At 52.1% G+C, this 17,462-nt stretch overlaps 1 protein-coding gene across 1 annotated transcript in view; it reads right to left on the reverse strand.

The window, feature by feature from the left end:
• Positions 1 to 17,462, reverse strand: part of LOC125621532 (uncharacterized) — a 50,798-nt gene that overhangs the window by 19,343 nt on the left and 13,993 nt on the right. Inside the window, exon 6 of the mRNA XM_075119895.1 lies at positions 1,354 to 2,968. Within this exon, the coding sequence (XP_074975996.1) occupies positions 1,354 to 2,968 (1,615 nt within the window). The remainder of the gene's footprint in view (positions 1 to 1,353; positions 2,969 to 17,462) is intronic.

A 17,462-nucleotide genomic window follows, 5' to 3' on the forward strand; every position in this document is an offset into this window, starting at 1 on the left:
TTCAGGGATCACAAGGGAGAAAGATGTGAAAGGTCAAAACTAGTTAGTTCTTAGTACCCAGGACAGATTTCCTTCCTGCCTTGGTGCGTCCTCCCCAGTCCAAGGCCCCTGTGGCCTTTCAAGGCATATCCTTGACTTCTGTAAAGATGGGAGAGGAGAGGTGAAAATGGAGGCAATTCTCCCTTCTGCTTTTATACCATTCTCTTCTTTGAGGTTCAAGCTCCAGCCAGGGGGCAGGCAACAATCAGTCTGTGGCCAAAGTGAGGGTCCAGCCATCCTTCTGGTGAATTGTAACTCTCTTGTTCACAGCTCCACAGCTGGTGAATGGCCAGCTAAGCAATTAATGGCCACTTAGCACCTAGCTGGTCTGCAGGTACCATTGTCTCTAAAGAGTGAGTCTGTGGGCGTTTTCCAGCTTTCCAGCATGTAACAAACATACAGCAAACTCTCAGAGCTCCATGGAGAGTGCTGATCGACACATTTTAACAGGACAATAATATTCAGCAGGCAATGACTTTTCCTAGCATACTTCACAAGACATACTTTGGAGAAGATTTATCCTTCTGTAATCCTGGTGACCATAAGAGTGTAGACCAGTGGTTCTCAAAAGTGTTTCATTGGCCCCCCCCTTCTTTGTGTGTGTCGTCATTTCCGCCCCCGCCCTCACAAGCACATATATGGCCACCCAGCTCTAAAGGCAGAGTCGCTGCTGGCGATGCGCCCGGCTCTGAAGGCCTCCAGCAGCAGCACAAAAGTAAGGGTGACTGATACTTCACAAGACATACTTTGGAGAAGACTTATCCTTTTGTAATCGTGGTGACCATAAGAGTGTAGACCAGTGGTTCTCAAATGTGTTTCATTGGCCCCACCTTCTTTGTGTGTGTGGTCATTTACGCCCCACCCTCACAAGCACATATATGGCCACCTTGCAAAACACATTTTGGTGATTTCAGCTATAAACATTCCCTCCATCCTTCAGCCCCTAACCCCAGTGATTTCAAGGAGAGGGAGCTGGAATTGGGCAGGTGACATGGGCGATGGGTATAATCTCTGAATTAACAAAATACAGGAACCCTTTGCATAAATTGTTAACCTCTAAAAAGATATAGCTAAATATAGACCACGACAGTTACCACTCTTCCAAGTCTTTAACATGTTTACATTTCAAACTCTAGCTTCATGAAGGTGGAAACACTTTTAAAATCTCTGTCTAAAAGTTGAATCTGAGTCAATTACATACAAGTTGCTTAACCTTTTCTTGCCATGTGTCACAGAAGTTTACATCTTCTGTGGATTCCTCCATGTTTAACGAGGTCTGATGTCCGTATGAAACTTTTCCCACACTCCAAGCACTTGTGGGGTCTCTCTCCTGTATGGATTTTCTGATGATAACCAAGGGCTGATTTCCAAGTGAAACTTTTCCCACAGTCCAAGCACTTGTGGGGTCTTTCTCCTGTGTGGATTGCCTGATGATTAACAAGGTGTGACCGCCATGTGAAACTTTTCCCACAGACCAAGCACTTATGGGGTCTTCCTCTTGTGTGGATTGCCTGATGATTAACAAAGTGTGACTTCCGCTTGAAACTTTTCCCACAGTCCAAGCACTTATGGGATCTTTCTCCTGTGTGGATTGCCTGATGTTTAACAAGGGTTGACCTCTCTGTGAAACTTTTCCCACAGTCCAAGCATTTATGGGGTCTCTCTCCTGTATGGATTTTCTGATGATTACCAAGGGCTGACTTCCAAGTGAAACTTTTCCCACAGTCCAAGCACTTGTGGGGTCTTTCTCCTGTGTGGATTGCCTGATGTTTAACAAGGTCTGACCTCCATCTGAAACTTTTCCCACAGTCCAAGCACTTGTGGGGTCTTTCTCCTGTGTGGATTGCCTGATGTTTAACAAGGTCTGACCTCTGCTTGAAACGTTTCCCACAATCAAAGCACTTGTGGGGTCTCTCTCCTGTGTGGACTGCCCGATGTTTTACAAGTACTGACCTCTGCTTGAAACTTTTCCCACAGTCAAAGCACTTGTGGGGTCTCTCTCCTGTGTGGATTGCCTGATGATTAACAAGCTCTGACCGCCATGTGAAACTTTTCCCACAGTCCAAGCACTTGTGGGGTTTTTCTCCTTTGTGAATTCTTTTATGTTTAAGAAGGTAAGATTTCTGCATGAAACTTTTCCCACAGTCCAAGCACTTATGGGATCTTTCTCCTTTGTGAATTGTTTTATGTTTAAGAAGGTTTGACCTCGCTGTGAAACTTTTCCCACAATCCAAGCACTTGTGGGGTCTCTGTCCTGTGTGGATTGCCTGATGATGAACAAGGTCTGATTTCCACTTGAAACTTTTTCCACAGTGCAAGCACTTGTGGGGTCTCTCTCCTGTGTGGATTGCCTGATGACGAACAAGGTCTGATTTCTGCTTGAAACTTTTCCCACAGTCCAAGCACTTGTGGGGTCTCTCTTCTGTGTGGCTTTTCTCATGTGAATTTAGTGCTGACTTTGAACTGAAACATTTCCCGCATTCAATGCATTGAATGGGCTTGTCTACAGTGTGGCTTCTCCCATGGTCATTGAGATCTGTGCGCTTATTGAAGCTTTCCCCACTGTCCAAGCATTGAAATGGTTTCTCTCCCATATGGACTGTCTGATGTGTAACAAGTTGTGATCTCAAAATGAATCCTTTCCCACACTCAAGGCAGTGCCAGGGTGTCTCTTCCTTGCGATTTGTCTGCTGCTCTCTGGGATTCTTGTCTCCACCCCCACCGTTAAGAGATTCATCCACTTTCTTCCTGGGTTGGTTTATCAGAAGCCTCTCTGACCTGTGCCAATTTCTCCAGGCTTCTCCCTGATTCCAGCAAGGGGAAAAATTCCCTTCAGCTCTTCCCAAAAAGGTCCCCAGTGGTTCCACTTCCCCAGGAACTGCCTCATGATGATTCCCCTCCTTCTTCTCACTCCCTCGCTCAGCACCTGCTGGGAGAGACACAATCCAGAGAGGAGTCATTGTGCTGGGGAGAAAGAGGAACAGCACTGAGGGAAAAGCCAACACAAAGACTGAGCAATTGGATTCTGCCTCCACATCCCACCCAAATGCTTACAAGGAAGGAGAGACGGGAAGGGTGGAATGGCGTGAGCAATATCTGCTGACCATAGCCCTGCTCTCGGTGAGATGAAGAAGAACTGAGGGCGTTACTCATATCATATTTTGGGATTCTCAACTTTTTCCTTCGTTCCCTAGATGGTTTCTCTGTCAGTCCTCACCTTTGCTGGTGCATCTCCGAAGCCTTCTGTCCTTGAAATCCTGGAGGTCGGACACCCACAGCTCTTCCCCTCGTTCCAGCCGGGCGATAAGCTCAGGTTTGGGAATGGGAAATCCTGTGCAGAAGGTGAAATGAGTCCAGATCAGGGTGCATGGACCATTGGTGGAGGATTTGTCACAAAGGACGTTCCGTGAGTGGAACCTGTCCCTGTGCTCTGCTGGAGGAAGGTGGAATCCAAGAGGATGGGAACAGGGTCACTGAGCCCCCTTATGCAGAGGACATTGTCTGGGGAGGTGAGTTGAATTATTACTACACCCTCACTAGGCGTTCCCAGGATCTGTGCGCTCTGGGGGCCTTGCTGACTCACACACAGGTCTCGACTTCAGCCTGCCTCTTTCTAAACCTGCAGAGCCCAGAGTTCTCCCCATGCCTGGAGCTATTCCGAAGGAGGGAGATGAACAGAGATTTTATGTGCAGCCAAGAAACAATAGAGACAAGAAAAAACAATGCGGATTTATGCCCCTTTGAAAGCTGGAGGGGTGGGGATGGTTTAGCTTGTCCATTGAGTTTTGACTCCCGTGTCCCAGTGGAGAGGGCACCGAAATGCATGTATTTCTCACATGGCAGCTGTGCATTATGGAACCCATTCGCCTCTGCTCTAACTGACCAGGGAAAAACCTCACCACATTAAGACACGTAGACCCCACAGCTTCTAATAACTGAGGGGACGGGAATCCCTTACCCAGCGAGGTCACCATCTCGTAGTTCTCCTGCATGATGTCCTTGTAGAGGGCTCTCTGAGTGGGGTCCAGCAGAGCCCCCTGCCCCTGGGTGAAATAAATAGCCACCTCCTCGAAGGTCACCGGCATCTGAAACACCAAGAGTCCCCCACTCAGCACCTGCTGCCCCAGCCACAATCCAACTACTCATGGGAAAGGAAAAAAAAACATGAAGCTGTGGGAGGGCCAGAGTAGCAGAATCCCACCCACACCCTGCTCAGAGCAGCCAGGAGGCTTCAGGAGGCGGAGAAGGTGAGAGCTCCCTGTCTGCCCCAGCACACGGAGCACGCCAGGATCTTCTCATTTCCCACACGCCTCTGAGCTGGGGACAGGGACAGGAATCCTGACAGCTTCCCTTCGTATTTCACAGCAGCCCCAGGCAAGTGGGTTCAGGATCCAGCGCTGGGAGCCTGGAAAATGTTCCCAGCCCTGCCGAGGTGGTTATATCCTGCCTGAGAAATGGGGGAATGTCCCCTTCCCCTTTCCTTGCCACAATGGGCCTACTTAGTAAATCAGTAGGTTTATCAAACCCTCTCTCCTCCCTTCCCCGCCCAGCAGCTCCCTGAAAATCCCCTACCTGAGCTGGCTCCAACACAGCCATTTCCCTTCTCTGTCTCCTGGAAGACTGGCCGATCTTTGGTGAAACGTGGTCCTGATTCCTCAGCCTGTCGGGGCGAGAGGGAGGTTACAAAAGGGGCTTCTGTCCGTGTCTCACCCCGATTCCCCCAAGACTCTTCAGATCCTCCCAGTAACAGCATCTCTGAGCCAAATGCTAAAGAAAAGGGAGGAACCAAAAGGGCCACTTTGGGAGATTTCCCCCCATTGCAGTGTAAACCCCTCTGCCTTAACAATACCTGCAGACCTCTGGTGGCATCACCTGAAGATTGAGCTGCCCTGGACTCCCCCGGCAGCCCCCAGGGACAGGCAGGAAGAGGCTTAACCCAATTGGCCCATCCGCGCACCCCCCTGCCTGAGACAGCAGTGACTCCGGTCTGACTCTGGTGTGGCTAAGATCTGAACCCTACAGAGAAATCAGACCAGGGCCCTGGGCAGCCCCCAACACTCAGGGCACACAGACCCCACCACCACAGGGGTGTCTGACAATAATACACTCAGAGCGGGGTGTGTGTGTCGTGGGGGGGGGGTGTTTGAGGGGGGTTTGGGTTTTTTTCCGTGTAGCTTCTGCACTCTGAGGGGTTAGTCCCCTGATCACTCCCAAAGCTGAGAAGAGCTTCTCTCCGCCCGCCTCCCCACATCCCCCCTTTCCCTCGCTGTGCCCCCCACTCACGTCTTCCCCCATTCCCGACCTCGCTCCCCTCAGCCCCACAGTCTCCCGATCCTCCTCCATTGCCCCATCTTCCCTTCCGTGCACCCCTGCCCCCATCCCAGCCTGCCCCCGGCATCCCCTGCACCCGCCTCCGGCCCCTCTTTATCCTCCTCCCCCTGCAGCCCAGATATGACCGGGGGGGGGGGCCCGCTGCAAGGGGGGATGGGAGGGTCTCTCTTACCTTCCCCCCGAGCGGGGCCCCCCGGGGCAGGGGCCGGGCCGGGAAGGGGCCCTGGCCGGGCTGGGGGCTCTGCCCTGGGAGAGGCTCCCGGGGAGCAGCGGGCAGGGCCCGGCTGGAGGTTCCCCTCTCCCGGCTGCAGCCCGGGCTCCGGGCTCCCAGCACCAGCCGCCGGGGCTCGGGGATCTCGCCGGGAGCCAGAGTCCCCGCAGCGGCTGCGAGTCACTTCCTGGGCCGGGCCTGAGCCCCGCGATCGCTCCCCCCAGAGCCGCCCCCCAGCCGCTCCTGGGTCCTAGCGATCAACTCACGAAAGGATCAGCATCCCTGTGCCCGGCTCCTGTTACACTCACAGGCTCCGGGGGCACAAGGGACCATCATGAGCATCTTGCCCAGGGGTTCTCACCACCAAATTTGGTGGCCTCAGAGTGTAGCCAGCAACTCTCGCTGGTGCCCGCTCTCACACTTGCCCCTATAATCCTAATTAACTTTACTAGAAACCAATCAATATGCACAGAGGCAAGAGGGGGGAATACTGGCTAGCAAAAGGATCTGAGTCCTTTACCCAGACGCCTGCATAACCTCGAGGACCCCTCCCCCCCCCCGCCCGCTTCCACTCTGGACCCCAAACCCCAAGGCTGGGCCCAGGGCTCCTGAGGCGCTGGACCCCCAGTCTTGTGATCACTCAGGACAGCTGTCCCCATTGTGGGGTGTTCTCTCCACTCTGGATGCTTCCTTCATCATTGCACAGAGTTAAGCACAAATACAATTTATTAAACAGCAAGTAATATAAAAATAAAGAGAAAAGTGGGAGGGATGAAAGGAAAACATGTCACGCCGCTCTGTCCGGGGGGAACCCCAAACAACCCTCTCTGGAATGCCAGGGCACTTCACAGTCTGTCCCTCCCACGTCCCAGGCCTCCTGCCCAGACCCTGACTGTGCTGCAGGCATGCCCACGGTTGGACACTTACTCTGGTGTTGGCCACACGCCCTCAGGCTCTAGGTAGTAGGACCCTTCTTCCTAGCGTCAGCCTCTTCCTGTCAGGGTTATGATCCCCCACACAGTCTGGCCTGCAAGGCCTCTTGGCTGAGGGCCTCTCCTTGCCCTGGGCCCTTTGCCCAGGGTCCCCTTCGCTCACTGCTCCCGGCTGCTCCAGTTTCCCTCTGCCTCCAGCCCAGCCCAGCCCTCCTCTCTCCTTAGCCCCCCCTGCTCTGCTCTCGCCCAGCCAGCCCCAGCTGACACAAAGGAGAGAACCCCGGATGCTGACTCGCTCATTGGCCTGCCTGCCCTGTCAATCAGGCTGACCTACAGCATTGCCTCCCCTCCGCTCCCGCCCCCACCCCTGTCAGTCTCAGGGTCTTCATTTCTCATTGGCCCTTCCCCTTTCTTTTGGTGTTAGGAGAGGGCCTAACTAATGGCCCACCCATTAAGGTTCAGTAAGGGGCCAACAATCCCCTTACTCCTATAAACATGAAAATCATAGTTTCTTTATTGGTAGTTAGTAAATCCGCTGCTGTGAAAAAGGGTATTTCTATGTTTGCTAAAAATTTTCACAACCTCTCAGCTAGCGACTCGGGTTGCCAATTTGGGAATATTTTAAAAATGGACACTCAAGTCGGAGTGCTGCAACCTCCCCTGCCCCACCTCTTCCCCCCAAGGTCCCATCCCTGCCCCACCTCTTCCCTCCAAGGCCCTGCTCCAACTCCATCTCTTCCTCCAAGGGTCTACCCGCCCTCCACTTCTCTTTCCCCCTTCCCTGCCTAGGTCAGGAAGGGCTTGTCTGTGGAGCCGGGGCTGGGAGCTGCAGCTGCCCAGTGCAGGTAGGAGGCAGCCCCGGCTGAGTCGGCTCTGATGCGAGTGATGACCCAGTGCCTCCCCACCTGCAGTAACTCGACTTTACTCTAACAGTACCCACTGTGCCAGAAGTGCTGGGAACGCGTCAGGGACAAGTTCTGCTTTCCGATGGTGGAGGAAGGAACCAGGGGACAGGTGGGTTAGACTCAGTTCTGACCAGCAGGAAAGAATTCATTGGTTGGCAGAGCGGGCTCTCAGTTCCCCACATTGCCCCTCCTCCGTCAGTGGAAGTGCTCCTGGTGAGGACGCACCCCACCGACCCAAGGAGGACAGTGTGGACATCATCTACCTCAGTCATTACTGGAGTGGTTATAAGTCAGCCAAATACAGGTCAACTAAAGTTTGGAGTGTTGACGTACCCTTACAAGCAAAAGGATTTCTCTCACCCAAAAGCTTTCAGCAGTCCATGCTCATTGGAAAGCCTTCCAGCTCGGACCACTTCCCCAGCTCAATGATGCTCCTGTTGTCTTTCAAGGGATCTTGCTGCCCTGAGTAGACATGGGGTCAGAACCCCTTTCCCCGCTTCTTGTACTTGGATCCTTTATACTTGAAAAGTCTTTGCTGGGTCATGGGGTCAGGGAAGTCCGTGGCATCAGTGAGCTACACACTGTGCTACAGATGAATTGTAAGTTTCTTTGTTTACCCCTTTCTTCCTGTTGGTGGAAATCTCAGAGAATCCTTTAAGACTCAAAATCAGGGGAAGAAATTTACCCATTTTCTTCTCAAGTGGCTAAACCGGCTTCACTTCTCGCCTCATTATTCGGCTGTATTAGTTACAAAAGTTTTAGCATCATCATAAAAGAAAGAGAACGAAAGAGAAAACAACCTTCCCATCTACAAATGATCTGGACCAAACCTAGAAAAAGCCGGGAAGTAATTTTACCAATAGATGGAAACGGGACTATAAGATCTGAAAGTCCAACTGTGCTTTGAAGTTCATTGAGATTTCCCTGCCAATTCCAGGTCTGTGACACTTCCTTCTCCAGCCCTCCGGAGTCTGACTAAGATCATAGACATCAAAGCTGTGACTCCTAAGCATGGAGAGCCAGGGACAGGGTGGTACGTGACACCGTGGGAGATGGAGGGATAGAACGGAGGCAGGTTAAACTTTCCATGGCTGGGACAGAGGCTGCTGTGTGGAGAGAGGAGCATGACAGTGAGAGGGGAAGGAGGGAATCTCTCGCACTCACCCCGTTGCCCTGAAATAGCACAGAAGCGAAAACTCCACTTTTTACTGTCCCTTCTCCCGCCTTTTTAGCATCTGGTTAATTCTGGCCCATAAGGGATAAAATGTAGAAAGAGTAAATGCTTGACTATCTGCGAATGAGACAACCTGGCCCCAAAGAGGGAACTCAGGGACTAGCAATCACTCTGCTAACGGGAGGTCGGGGGTCAGAAACTGTGTTCCCGGCAGGCAGGCTACGCAGCTGAACTGCAGGCTATGGAGGGCAGTGGAGGCAGGCAGGGAGAGGAGCCCCTCCCCAGGTTTGGCCCAGGTCCACTGGAGCTGCTGGGGAGAGAAACCCCTCCCTCAGCCCGGCCCAGGACCACAGGAGCCGCCGTGGCTGGGGAGAGCTGCCTCTGACCTGGCCCCAAACTGCTGTGGTGAGAGAGGGCTGGGGGAGTCCTCTCTCCACTGCAGTCTGAACCCCAAACCCCTCATCCCCAGTCCCAACCCCCACATGCCTAGCCAGGGCACTCACCCCTCCGCACCCCATCCCTCTGTCCCAGCCCTGAACCCCCTCTCACACATCAACCTCCAGATCCGCAGCCCCACCCCAGAGCCCGCACCTGAATCCAGAGCCCTCACCCCCTTCACCTCATCCCTGTCCCAGTCCTGAGCCAGTTCCCACACTCCAAATCCCTCGGCCCCACCCCCACCCCCACCCCATGAATTTTGTTCTGTGCGCCAATATGGAGATGATGTGTCACATACTGGTGCGTAGAACCAAATTCATTCCACACTTGGACGTAAAAACTGAGGGAACACTGGTCAGAACACATCAGATGCTGAGCGGGGTCCAGCAGAGCCCCCTGCCCCTGGGTGAAATACACAGCCACCTCCTCCAAGGTCACCGGCATCTGAAACAACAAGAGTCCCCCGCTCAGCACCTGCTGCCCCTGCCACAGTCCCACTAATCATGGCAAAGAAAGAAAAGAGTGAAGGCCAGAGTAGCAGAAACCCACAGGCACCTGCTCAGAGCGGCCAGGAGGCTCCGGGGGCTGGGAGACGGTGAGAGCTCCTTGTCCCCGCAGCACAGGGAGAAGGGGAGGGTCTTCTCATTTCACACACGCCTGCCAGCCACAGGCTGAGTCGGGAAGCAGAGCTCTGAGCCGGGGACGGGGACAGGAATCCCGACAACTTCCCTTCATATTTCACAGCAACTGTTACGAATTATTCCAGTTAGGACACGTACAGCTCGTTTCTAGGCTGAGGCAACCAAATAAAGACAGACTGCAGAGTGTCTCAGAGTTTGTAGGTTTATTACGCTCGAGCGTGGTACCGTTCTCTTAAGCAGAGCGGGACCCCGATTACAGGTTACACAAAGATTATATACTGTTGGCAAAACATCCTGCCTGTGTGCCTCGGGGCGGGGGGTGGGGTGGGGGAGGCCTAACCCAATAAACAGGCCTTCTCCTTATCTATCACCAGTCCCCTGCAGCCACCTTCCCGCTGCAAAAACGCTGAATTAGCAGCTATTTCAGGCATGTCGGCTGGTTCCTGTCTCCTTTGTTTCCCTTATCTTGAAACTGTCCAGCTGTCCACCCTGAAGGATCCTCCTCCCTTGGTATGTGATGTGCTCGCTTCTAGTTAATGGCCGACAGGAAACCCAAAATGGAGTCACATATGCTAACTCGGTTGATTGCCCCTGACAGTCCTTCCTTTTGTTATATACGTCAGTAAACTATATGAGGGCAGAATAACCTCGATGCAAGATTAAAATTTGCCGGCAGCTCATACTACAGCATTGTAGGTATACAAAAGTAATACAAAAAGAGAACCAGCCATAAGAAGGAGGTACAAAATACGCCTTCCCCAAGCCCCCAAGTCTGGCAGCCTGGAGGTGAGGTGTGGAGAGAGGAGCGTGTGGTGGAATCCGGTACTGGTGTCGTCAAGGGTGACACGGTGAAGTGAGGTGGCCTGCTGCATAAGGGTGTGGATATCGACTTCTACCCTGCTGTGTTGATTCACAAAGACACAACAGCTTGAGTTAACAAGAGCACAACCCCCCCCCCCACCCCCGGTTTGCAAGGAGATAGTCTAAGGCTAAGGGGTTCTGCAGTGTGGGCTGAGATAACTGAGTCACCTCCATTTGAAGGGTAGACAAGGCGTCTGCAGTGGCATTTGCCATCAATTCTAAAGCTGCAGAAATATTAACTGTAGCCTTTTCCAATTCACTCACCCACACCCAGGGCAAAAACCAACGAACAAAGGAGTGAAAGCCTGTAGGCCGTTCAGAGAGAGGATTTGATGGGACATTTCGTCGGTTCCTCCATACCAGGTTCCCAATTTCCCCCTGGGCTAGGGCCTGGTGTACTGTAACAGCGGGTACTAAGGTGCATGTACCACACCAACCTGCCAGGAGGACCTTGTAAGCCGTGCGGTTGCACAACCAGAACCAGCCTGATCCCTCAGGGACCGGCCACGGCGCCCTGGAATACTTGGGGGGACTTGCCGCACCAGAGCTAATGCGGGTGCTATCACTGGACCCTACAAAGTTACCCACAAAAACTGTATTTTCGAAATTCTTACGTCATGACACACATAAAACATAACTACCCTGGGCCACCATATCAATAGACCAAGTTTGGATTGTAACATTCCAGTTAAATGGAGTGTCTGTCCATAATCCGGCCAGGAGGGTTCGGTTGAGAGGGATAGGCTCCCTTACCAACGGGATTCCCTGACCTATGTACGTGGGGGTATGAATACAGAGCCAACACCGTGTTCGGTTAACCCCCTGTGCTATAGCATGGGTTAAATCCAGGAAGTTGTTGCTTTCCCATCCGTGTACCGAACTCGAGAATAGAGAGGGGATTTCACAGGCCACCCATATCAGTATTTGCATCCTCCCGTGTACCACGCACAAAACAGGACAACAAATATAAGTCCAAGTAACAAGAAAACAAGAAGTCCTGATGGAGTCTCGAGACCCCAATAGTTGAATCCAGCAGAATCCGCTCCTATTTGTGGGCCCACTGTGGAGACAGCGCTTGCGTTGTATGCTGCTTTAAGAGAACCTCAACTTCGTGGGGGACCCAGACAGGCAAAGGGTGCCCCAGAACAATAGGGCGTGACCGTTCCACCATAAGGGCTGCAGCGGCAATGGACCACACACAGGAGACCGATCCCCGAATGACCGGGTCCTAAGGTAGGGAATACTAAGCTATGGGGCGTGGGCGATCCCCTAGGTACTGCAATAGGACACCACTGGCCGACTGGGGAATCAGTGTCAGGATAGTACTCGGATCAGGGACCACTTGGTGGGGGGTTATAACATAACTATTTATCTCACGCAGACCTTGAACGAACCAATAAACTGGGCGCCCATCTGGGCCCGGTTTTGACTTTTTCACAGGAAGGATAGGAGCATTAGAATCATAGAAGCATAGAATCATAGAATATCAGGGTTGGAAGGGACCTCAGGAGGTCATCTAGTCCAACCCCCTGCTCAAACAGGACCGATCCCCAATTAAATCATTCCAGCCAGGGCATTGTCAAGCCTGACCTTAAAAACTTCTAAGGAAGGAGATTCTACCACCTCCCGAGGTAACGCATTCCAGTGTTTCACCACCCTCCTAGTGAAAAAAAGTTTTTCCTAATATCCAACCAAAACCTTCCCCACTGCAACTTGAGACCATTACTCCTTGTCCTGTCATCCGCTACCACTGAGAATAGTCTAGATCCATCCTCTTTGGAACCACCTTTCAGGGAGTTGAAAGCAGCTATCAAATCTCCCCTCTTCTTCTCTTCTGCAGTCTAAATCCCAGTTCCCTCAGCCTCTCCCTCAGCCTCTCCTTCTTGTAGTGTGGGGCCCAAAACTGGACACAGTACTCCAGATGAGGCCTCACCAATGTCAAATAGAGGGGAACGATCACGACCCTCGATCTGCTGGCTATGCCCCTACTTAGACATCCCAAAATGCCATTGACCTTCTTGGCAACAAGGGCACACTGCTGACTCATATCCAGCTTCTCGTCCACTGTCACCCCTAGGTCCTTTTCTGCAGAACTGCTGCCTAGTCATTCGGTCCCTAGTCTGTAGCGGTGCATTGGATTCTTCCATCCTAAGTGCAGGACCCTGCACTTATCCTTGTTGAACCTCATCAGATTCCTTTTGGCCCAATCCTCCAATTTGTCTAGGTCCCTCTGTATCCTATCTCTACCTGCCACCGTATTTACCACTCCTCCTAGTTTAGTATCATCCGCAAATTTGCTGAGAGTGAATTCCACACCATCCTCCAGATCATTTATGAAGATATTGAACAAAACCGGCCCCAGGACTGACCCTTGGGGCACTCCTCTTGATACTGGCTGCCAACTAGACATGGAGCCATTGATCACTACCCATTGAGCCCGACAATCTAGCCAACTTTCTACCCACCTTATAGTGCATTCATCCAGCCCATACTTCTTTAACTTGCTGACAAGAATACTGTGGGAGACCGTGTCAAAAGCTTTGCTAAAGTCAAGAAACAATACATCTACTGCTTTCCCTTCATCCACAGAACCAGTAATCTCATCATAGAAGGCGATTAGATTAGTCAGGCATGACCTTCCCTTGGTGACTCCATGCTGACTGTTCCTGATCACTTTTCTCTTGTCTAAGTGCTTCAGGATTGATTCCTTGAGGACTTGCTCCATGATTTTTCTGGGGACTGAGGTGAGGCTGACTGGCCTGTAGTTCCCAGGATCCTCCTTCTTCCCTTTTTTAAAGATTGGCACTACATTAGCCTTTTTCCAGTCGTCCGGGACTTCCCCCGTTTGCCACGAGTTTTCAAAGATAATGGCCAATGCCTCTGCAATCACAGCCGCCAACTGCTTTAGCGCTCTCGGATGCAACGCATCCGGCCCCATGGACTTGTGCACGTCCAGCTTTTCTAAATAGTCCCTAACCACTTCTTTCTCCACTGAGGGCTGGTCACCTCCTCCCCATGCTGTGTTGCCCAGGGCAAGGAGAACTGCATGGAACCAAGACCTCCTGGGTTAAGTAGCTAGAGATAAGAAGGGAAATACCTTCCTCCGCCTCCTTCGGCAAGGGATATTGTTTTACGGAGGGAGGCGGCCCATCCCTTACCTGCAGACTGACTGGAGTGGCTGATTGAAGGAGGCCCACGTCGGTGGAACTCACGCTCCACAAATTGGGTGGGACGCTGGAGAATTCTGTGGGGAGATCGGGAATCGGGGTTAGTGAGGCCATAAGAGAAGCAACCGCCGAGTCCGGGACGGACATGTGAAGCCCCTCGTGGGCATAATATATGTGGGCTCCCAGCTTGCTAAGCATGTCTCACCCAAGGTTAGCGGGGCCTTCTGGCATAACAACAAATCTCTGTGACAACTTTAAGGAACCCAGCTCCAGAGGGACGGGGCAGGATAGGGGACCTGGGCACGGGTCGCCCTCAATATCCTGCACCCAAACCTTGGTATTAGAAAGAGAGCCCGGAACAAAAGTTCAAGTGGAAAGGCTGGCTCCGGTATCCACCAAAAAGGGTACAAACCGTTCCACAATTTACAAGGAAATATGCGACTGCAATCCAAGATTCCATTCCAACTCTCCCACGGCTCCCAAAATCTCTGCCTCTCGTCACTGGGGATTATCGAAGTCCTGGGAAGCGTTAGGGGGAAAGGAGGAACCGGTCACCGGCTGATCCTGCCAAGGAGCCCCTCGTGGAAGCAGGGGGTATTCCTTCTTCCAGTGCCCCGGTTGCTTACAATAATAACAGTTCCCGTTCCTTGTCCCACCACAGCCTCCTCCCCGTCCTGTCCCACGTCCGCATCCCCTCCCCCTTGTATTCCCGTGTCCCTGCCAGTGCTGATTCCCCAAGAGAACCTGCAATGCGGCTGCCAACATACTTACTTCCTCCTTCTTTTGCTTACGTTTTTCCTTAGCTTTCTCCTCGTCCCTACCATTAAACACAAAAGTGACCAGGCGAACTACTTCGCTTAGGGCTTTCCCTGGCCAATCGGGAACATGTTTAGTTAAATACTTCTTTATGTCCGGCGCCGCTTGATCGACAAAGTAAGAGACCATCATCATGCGGCTAACCTCGGCTTCTGGCTCCACCCCTCCCCCATACATTCTAACCTGCTTAAACAAGCTGGCCAAACATACAGACGGATGCTCGTTTAGGTCTTGCTGGCACTCTCTAATTTTTGACCAATTTGCCGTCTTACTACCCGCCCTACGGATGCTCTCCAGGAGCCCTTCCCGGGCAGCTGAGAGGCTGGCCCGGCCATTGAGGTCGTTAGGATCCCAACCTGGATCGGCTTCGGGCCAAGGGGTGCGATTCTCAGCGTCCCCCGCCCAACGCCGATTGGCGTCTAGAATAGAATACTTCTCGTCAGGGGTAAATAGGGTTTGCAAAATAGCCTGGACGTCTGCCCAGTTAGGGTTAAATGCCGTAAGGACTGAACGGATAGTCTGTAGGACTCTTTCCGGATCGTCGCGAACCTCGGCATCTGTGACTGCCAGGTGACCAGGTCCCCAGGCCCAAAAGGGCGGTGGACGTGACCATAGTGACACGGTCATTGCTCGTCGCAACGGGTTGTTGTATCGGGCACTTGAAGCGCAACAGGGGGTAGGGTTACAGGCGGCTATAGAGGGGCAACAGGAGGAGGAGTAGCGGGAAGAGACGGAGGAGGGAAAGCAGCATAGGGCGGAGCGGAACCTGCAAGCGGCATGCAAACCTTAGATCTGGTACCAGAGCCCAAAGTTGAGGGGCGCCCCTTATCTCGGGCGTATGCCCAATTATCCCATACATACCAATAATCCATTTCAGCTGGATGCTTGTCCTCCAGCTGTTGTCTAAGGCAGGTTAATTCATCCTGTGCAAAAGTTCCGTCGGGTGGCCATCCAAAGGGCGTCTGAATAGTCAGCGCTGGCCACTCGACTTTATACAAAATTACAGCTCTCCTTTCACCTAACCCAGGGGTGCCAGAAATATTTTTCCAATTCCCGAGAATCTCAGCCAAAGGGGTTCCCCTGCTCACACTCTGCCCAGAGCCCATTCTAGGGCTACCAAAAGAACGCCTCAGGTGCCACCTTATCGCCTAAGCGACGGCCCACACGCCCGTTCCTCCGAGTTCTTGAAGGTGAACTCACCTGGTGCCGGCTGGAGTTGTCTGAGGGAAGGAGTGCGGCTTCGCTTACGAGGGCAAGCCTAGAGTCCCAAACTGTTACGAATTATTCCAGTTAGGACATGTACAGTTTGTTTCTAGGCTGAGGAAACCAAATAAAGACAGACTGCAGAGTGTCTCAGAGTTTGTAGGTTTCTTACGCTCGAGCGTGGCACCGCTCCGTTAAGCAGAGCGGGACCCCGATTGCAGGTTACACAAAGATTCTATACTGTTGGCAAAACATCCTGCCTGTGTGCCTCGGGGGGCCTAACCCAAAAAACAGGCCTTCTCCTTATCTATCACCAATCCCCTGCAGCCACCTTCCCCCTGCAAAAACGCTAAATTAGCAGCTATTTCAGGCATGTCGGCTGGTTCCTGTCGCCTTTGTTTCCCTTCTCTTGAAACTGTCCAGCTGTCCACCCTGAAGGATCCTTCCTTCCTTCCTTGGTACGTGGTGTGCTCGCTTCTAGTTAATGGCCGAGAGGAAACCCAAAATGGAGTCACATATGCTAACTAGCTTAATTTCCCCTAATAATTATGAACAGGAGGCTGCCACGCACCTTTCCTACAACTTTCCTATGACGAGATAACTGGTTCTGTGGATGAAGGGAAAGCAGTGGACGTAGTGTTCCTTGGCTTTAGTAAAGCTTTTGACATGGTCTCCCACAGTATTCTTGTCTGCAAGTTAAAGTAGTATGGGCTGGACGAATGCACTATAAGGTGGGTAGAAAATTGGCTAGATTGTCAGGCTCAACGGGTAGTGATCAATGGCTCCATGTCTAGTTGGCAGACGGTATCAAGCATAGTGCCCCAAGGGTCGGTCCTCGGGCCGGTTTTCTTCAATATCTTCATTAATGATCTGCAGGATGGTGTGGATTGCACCCTCAGCAAGTTTGCGGATGATACTAAACTAGGAGGAGTGGTAAATACGGTGGCAGGAAGGGATAGGATACAGAGGGACCTAGACAAATTAGAGGATTGGGCCAAAAGAAATCTGATGAGGTTCAACAAGGATAAGTGCAGGGTCCTGCACTTAGGATGGAAGAATCCAATGCACTGCTACAGAGTAGGGACCGAATGACTAGGCAGCAGTTCTGCGGAAAAGGATCTGGGGGTGACAGTGGATGAGAAGCTGGATATGAGTCAGCAGTGTGCCCTTGTTGCCAAGAAGGCCAATGGCATTTTGGGATGTATAAGTAGGGGCATTGGCAGCAGATCGAGGGACGTGATCGTTCCCCTCTATTCGACATTGGTGAGGCCTCATCTGGAGTACTGTGTCCAGTTTTGGGCCCCACACTGCAAGAAGGATGTGGAAATATTGCAGAGAATCCAGCGGAGGGCAACAAAAATGATTAGGGGACTGGAACACATGACTTATGAGGAGAGGCTGAGGGATCTGGGATTATTTAGTCTACAGAAGAGAAGAATGAGGGGAGATTTGATAGCTGCTTTCAACTACCTGAAAGGAGGTTCCAAAGAGGATGGATCTAGACTATTCTCGGTGGGAGTGGATGACAGAACAAGGAGTAATGGTCTCAAGTTGCAGTGGGGGAGGTTTAGGTTGGATATTAGGAAAAACTTTTTCACTAGGAGGGTGGTGAAACACTGGACTGCGTTACCTAGGGAGGTGGTGGAATCTCCTTCCTTAGGAGTTTTTAAGGTCAGGCTTGACAAAGCCCTGGCTGGGACGATTTAATTGGGGATCGGTTCTGCTTTGAGCAGGGGGTTGGACT

This window comes from Caretta caretta, chromosome 14 (genome assembly GCF_965140235.1).
Source record: "Caretta caretta isolate rCarCar2 chromosome 14, rCarCar1.hap1, whole genome shotgun sequence".
Taxonomy (NCBI): domain Eukaryota; kingdom Metazoa; phylum Chordata; order Testudines; family Cheloniidae; genus Caretta; species Caretta caretta.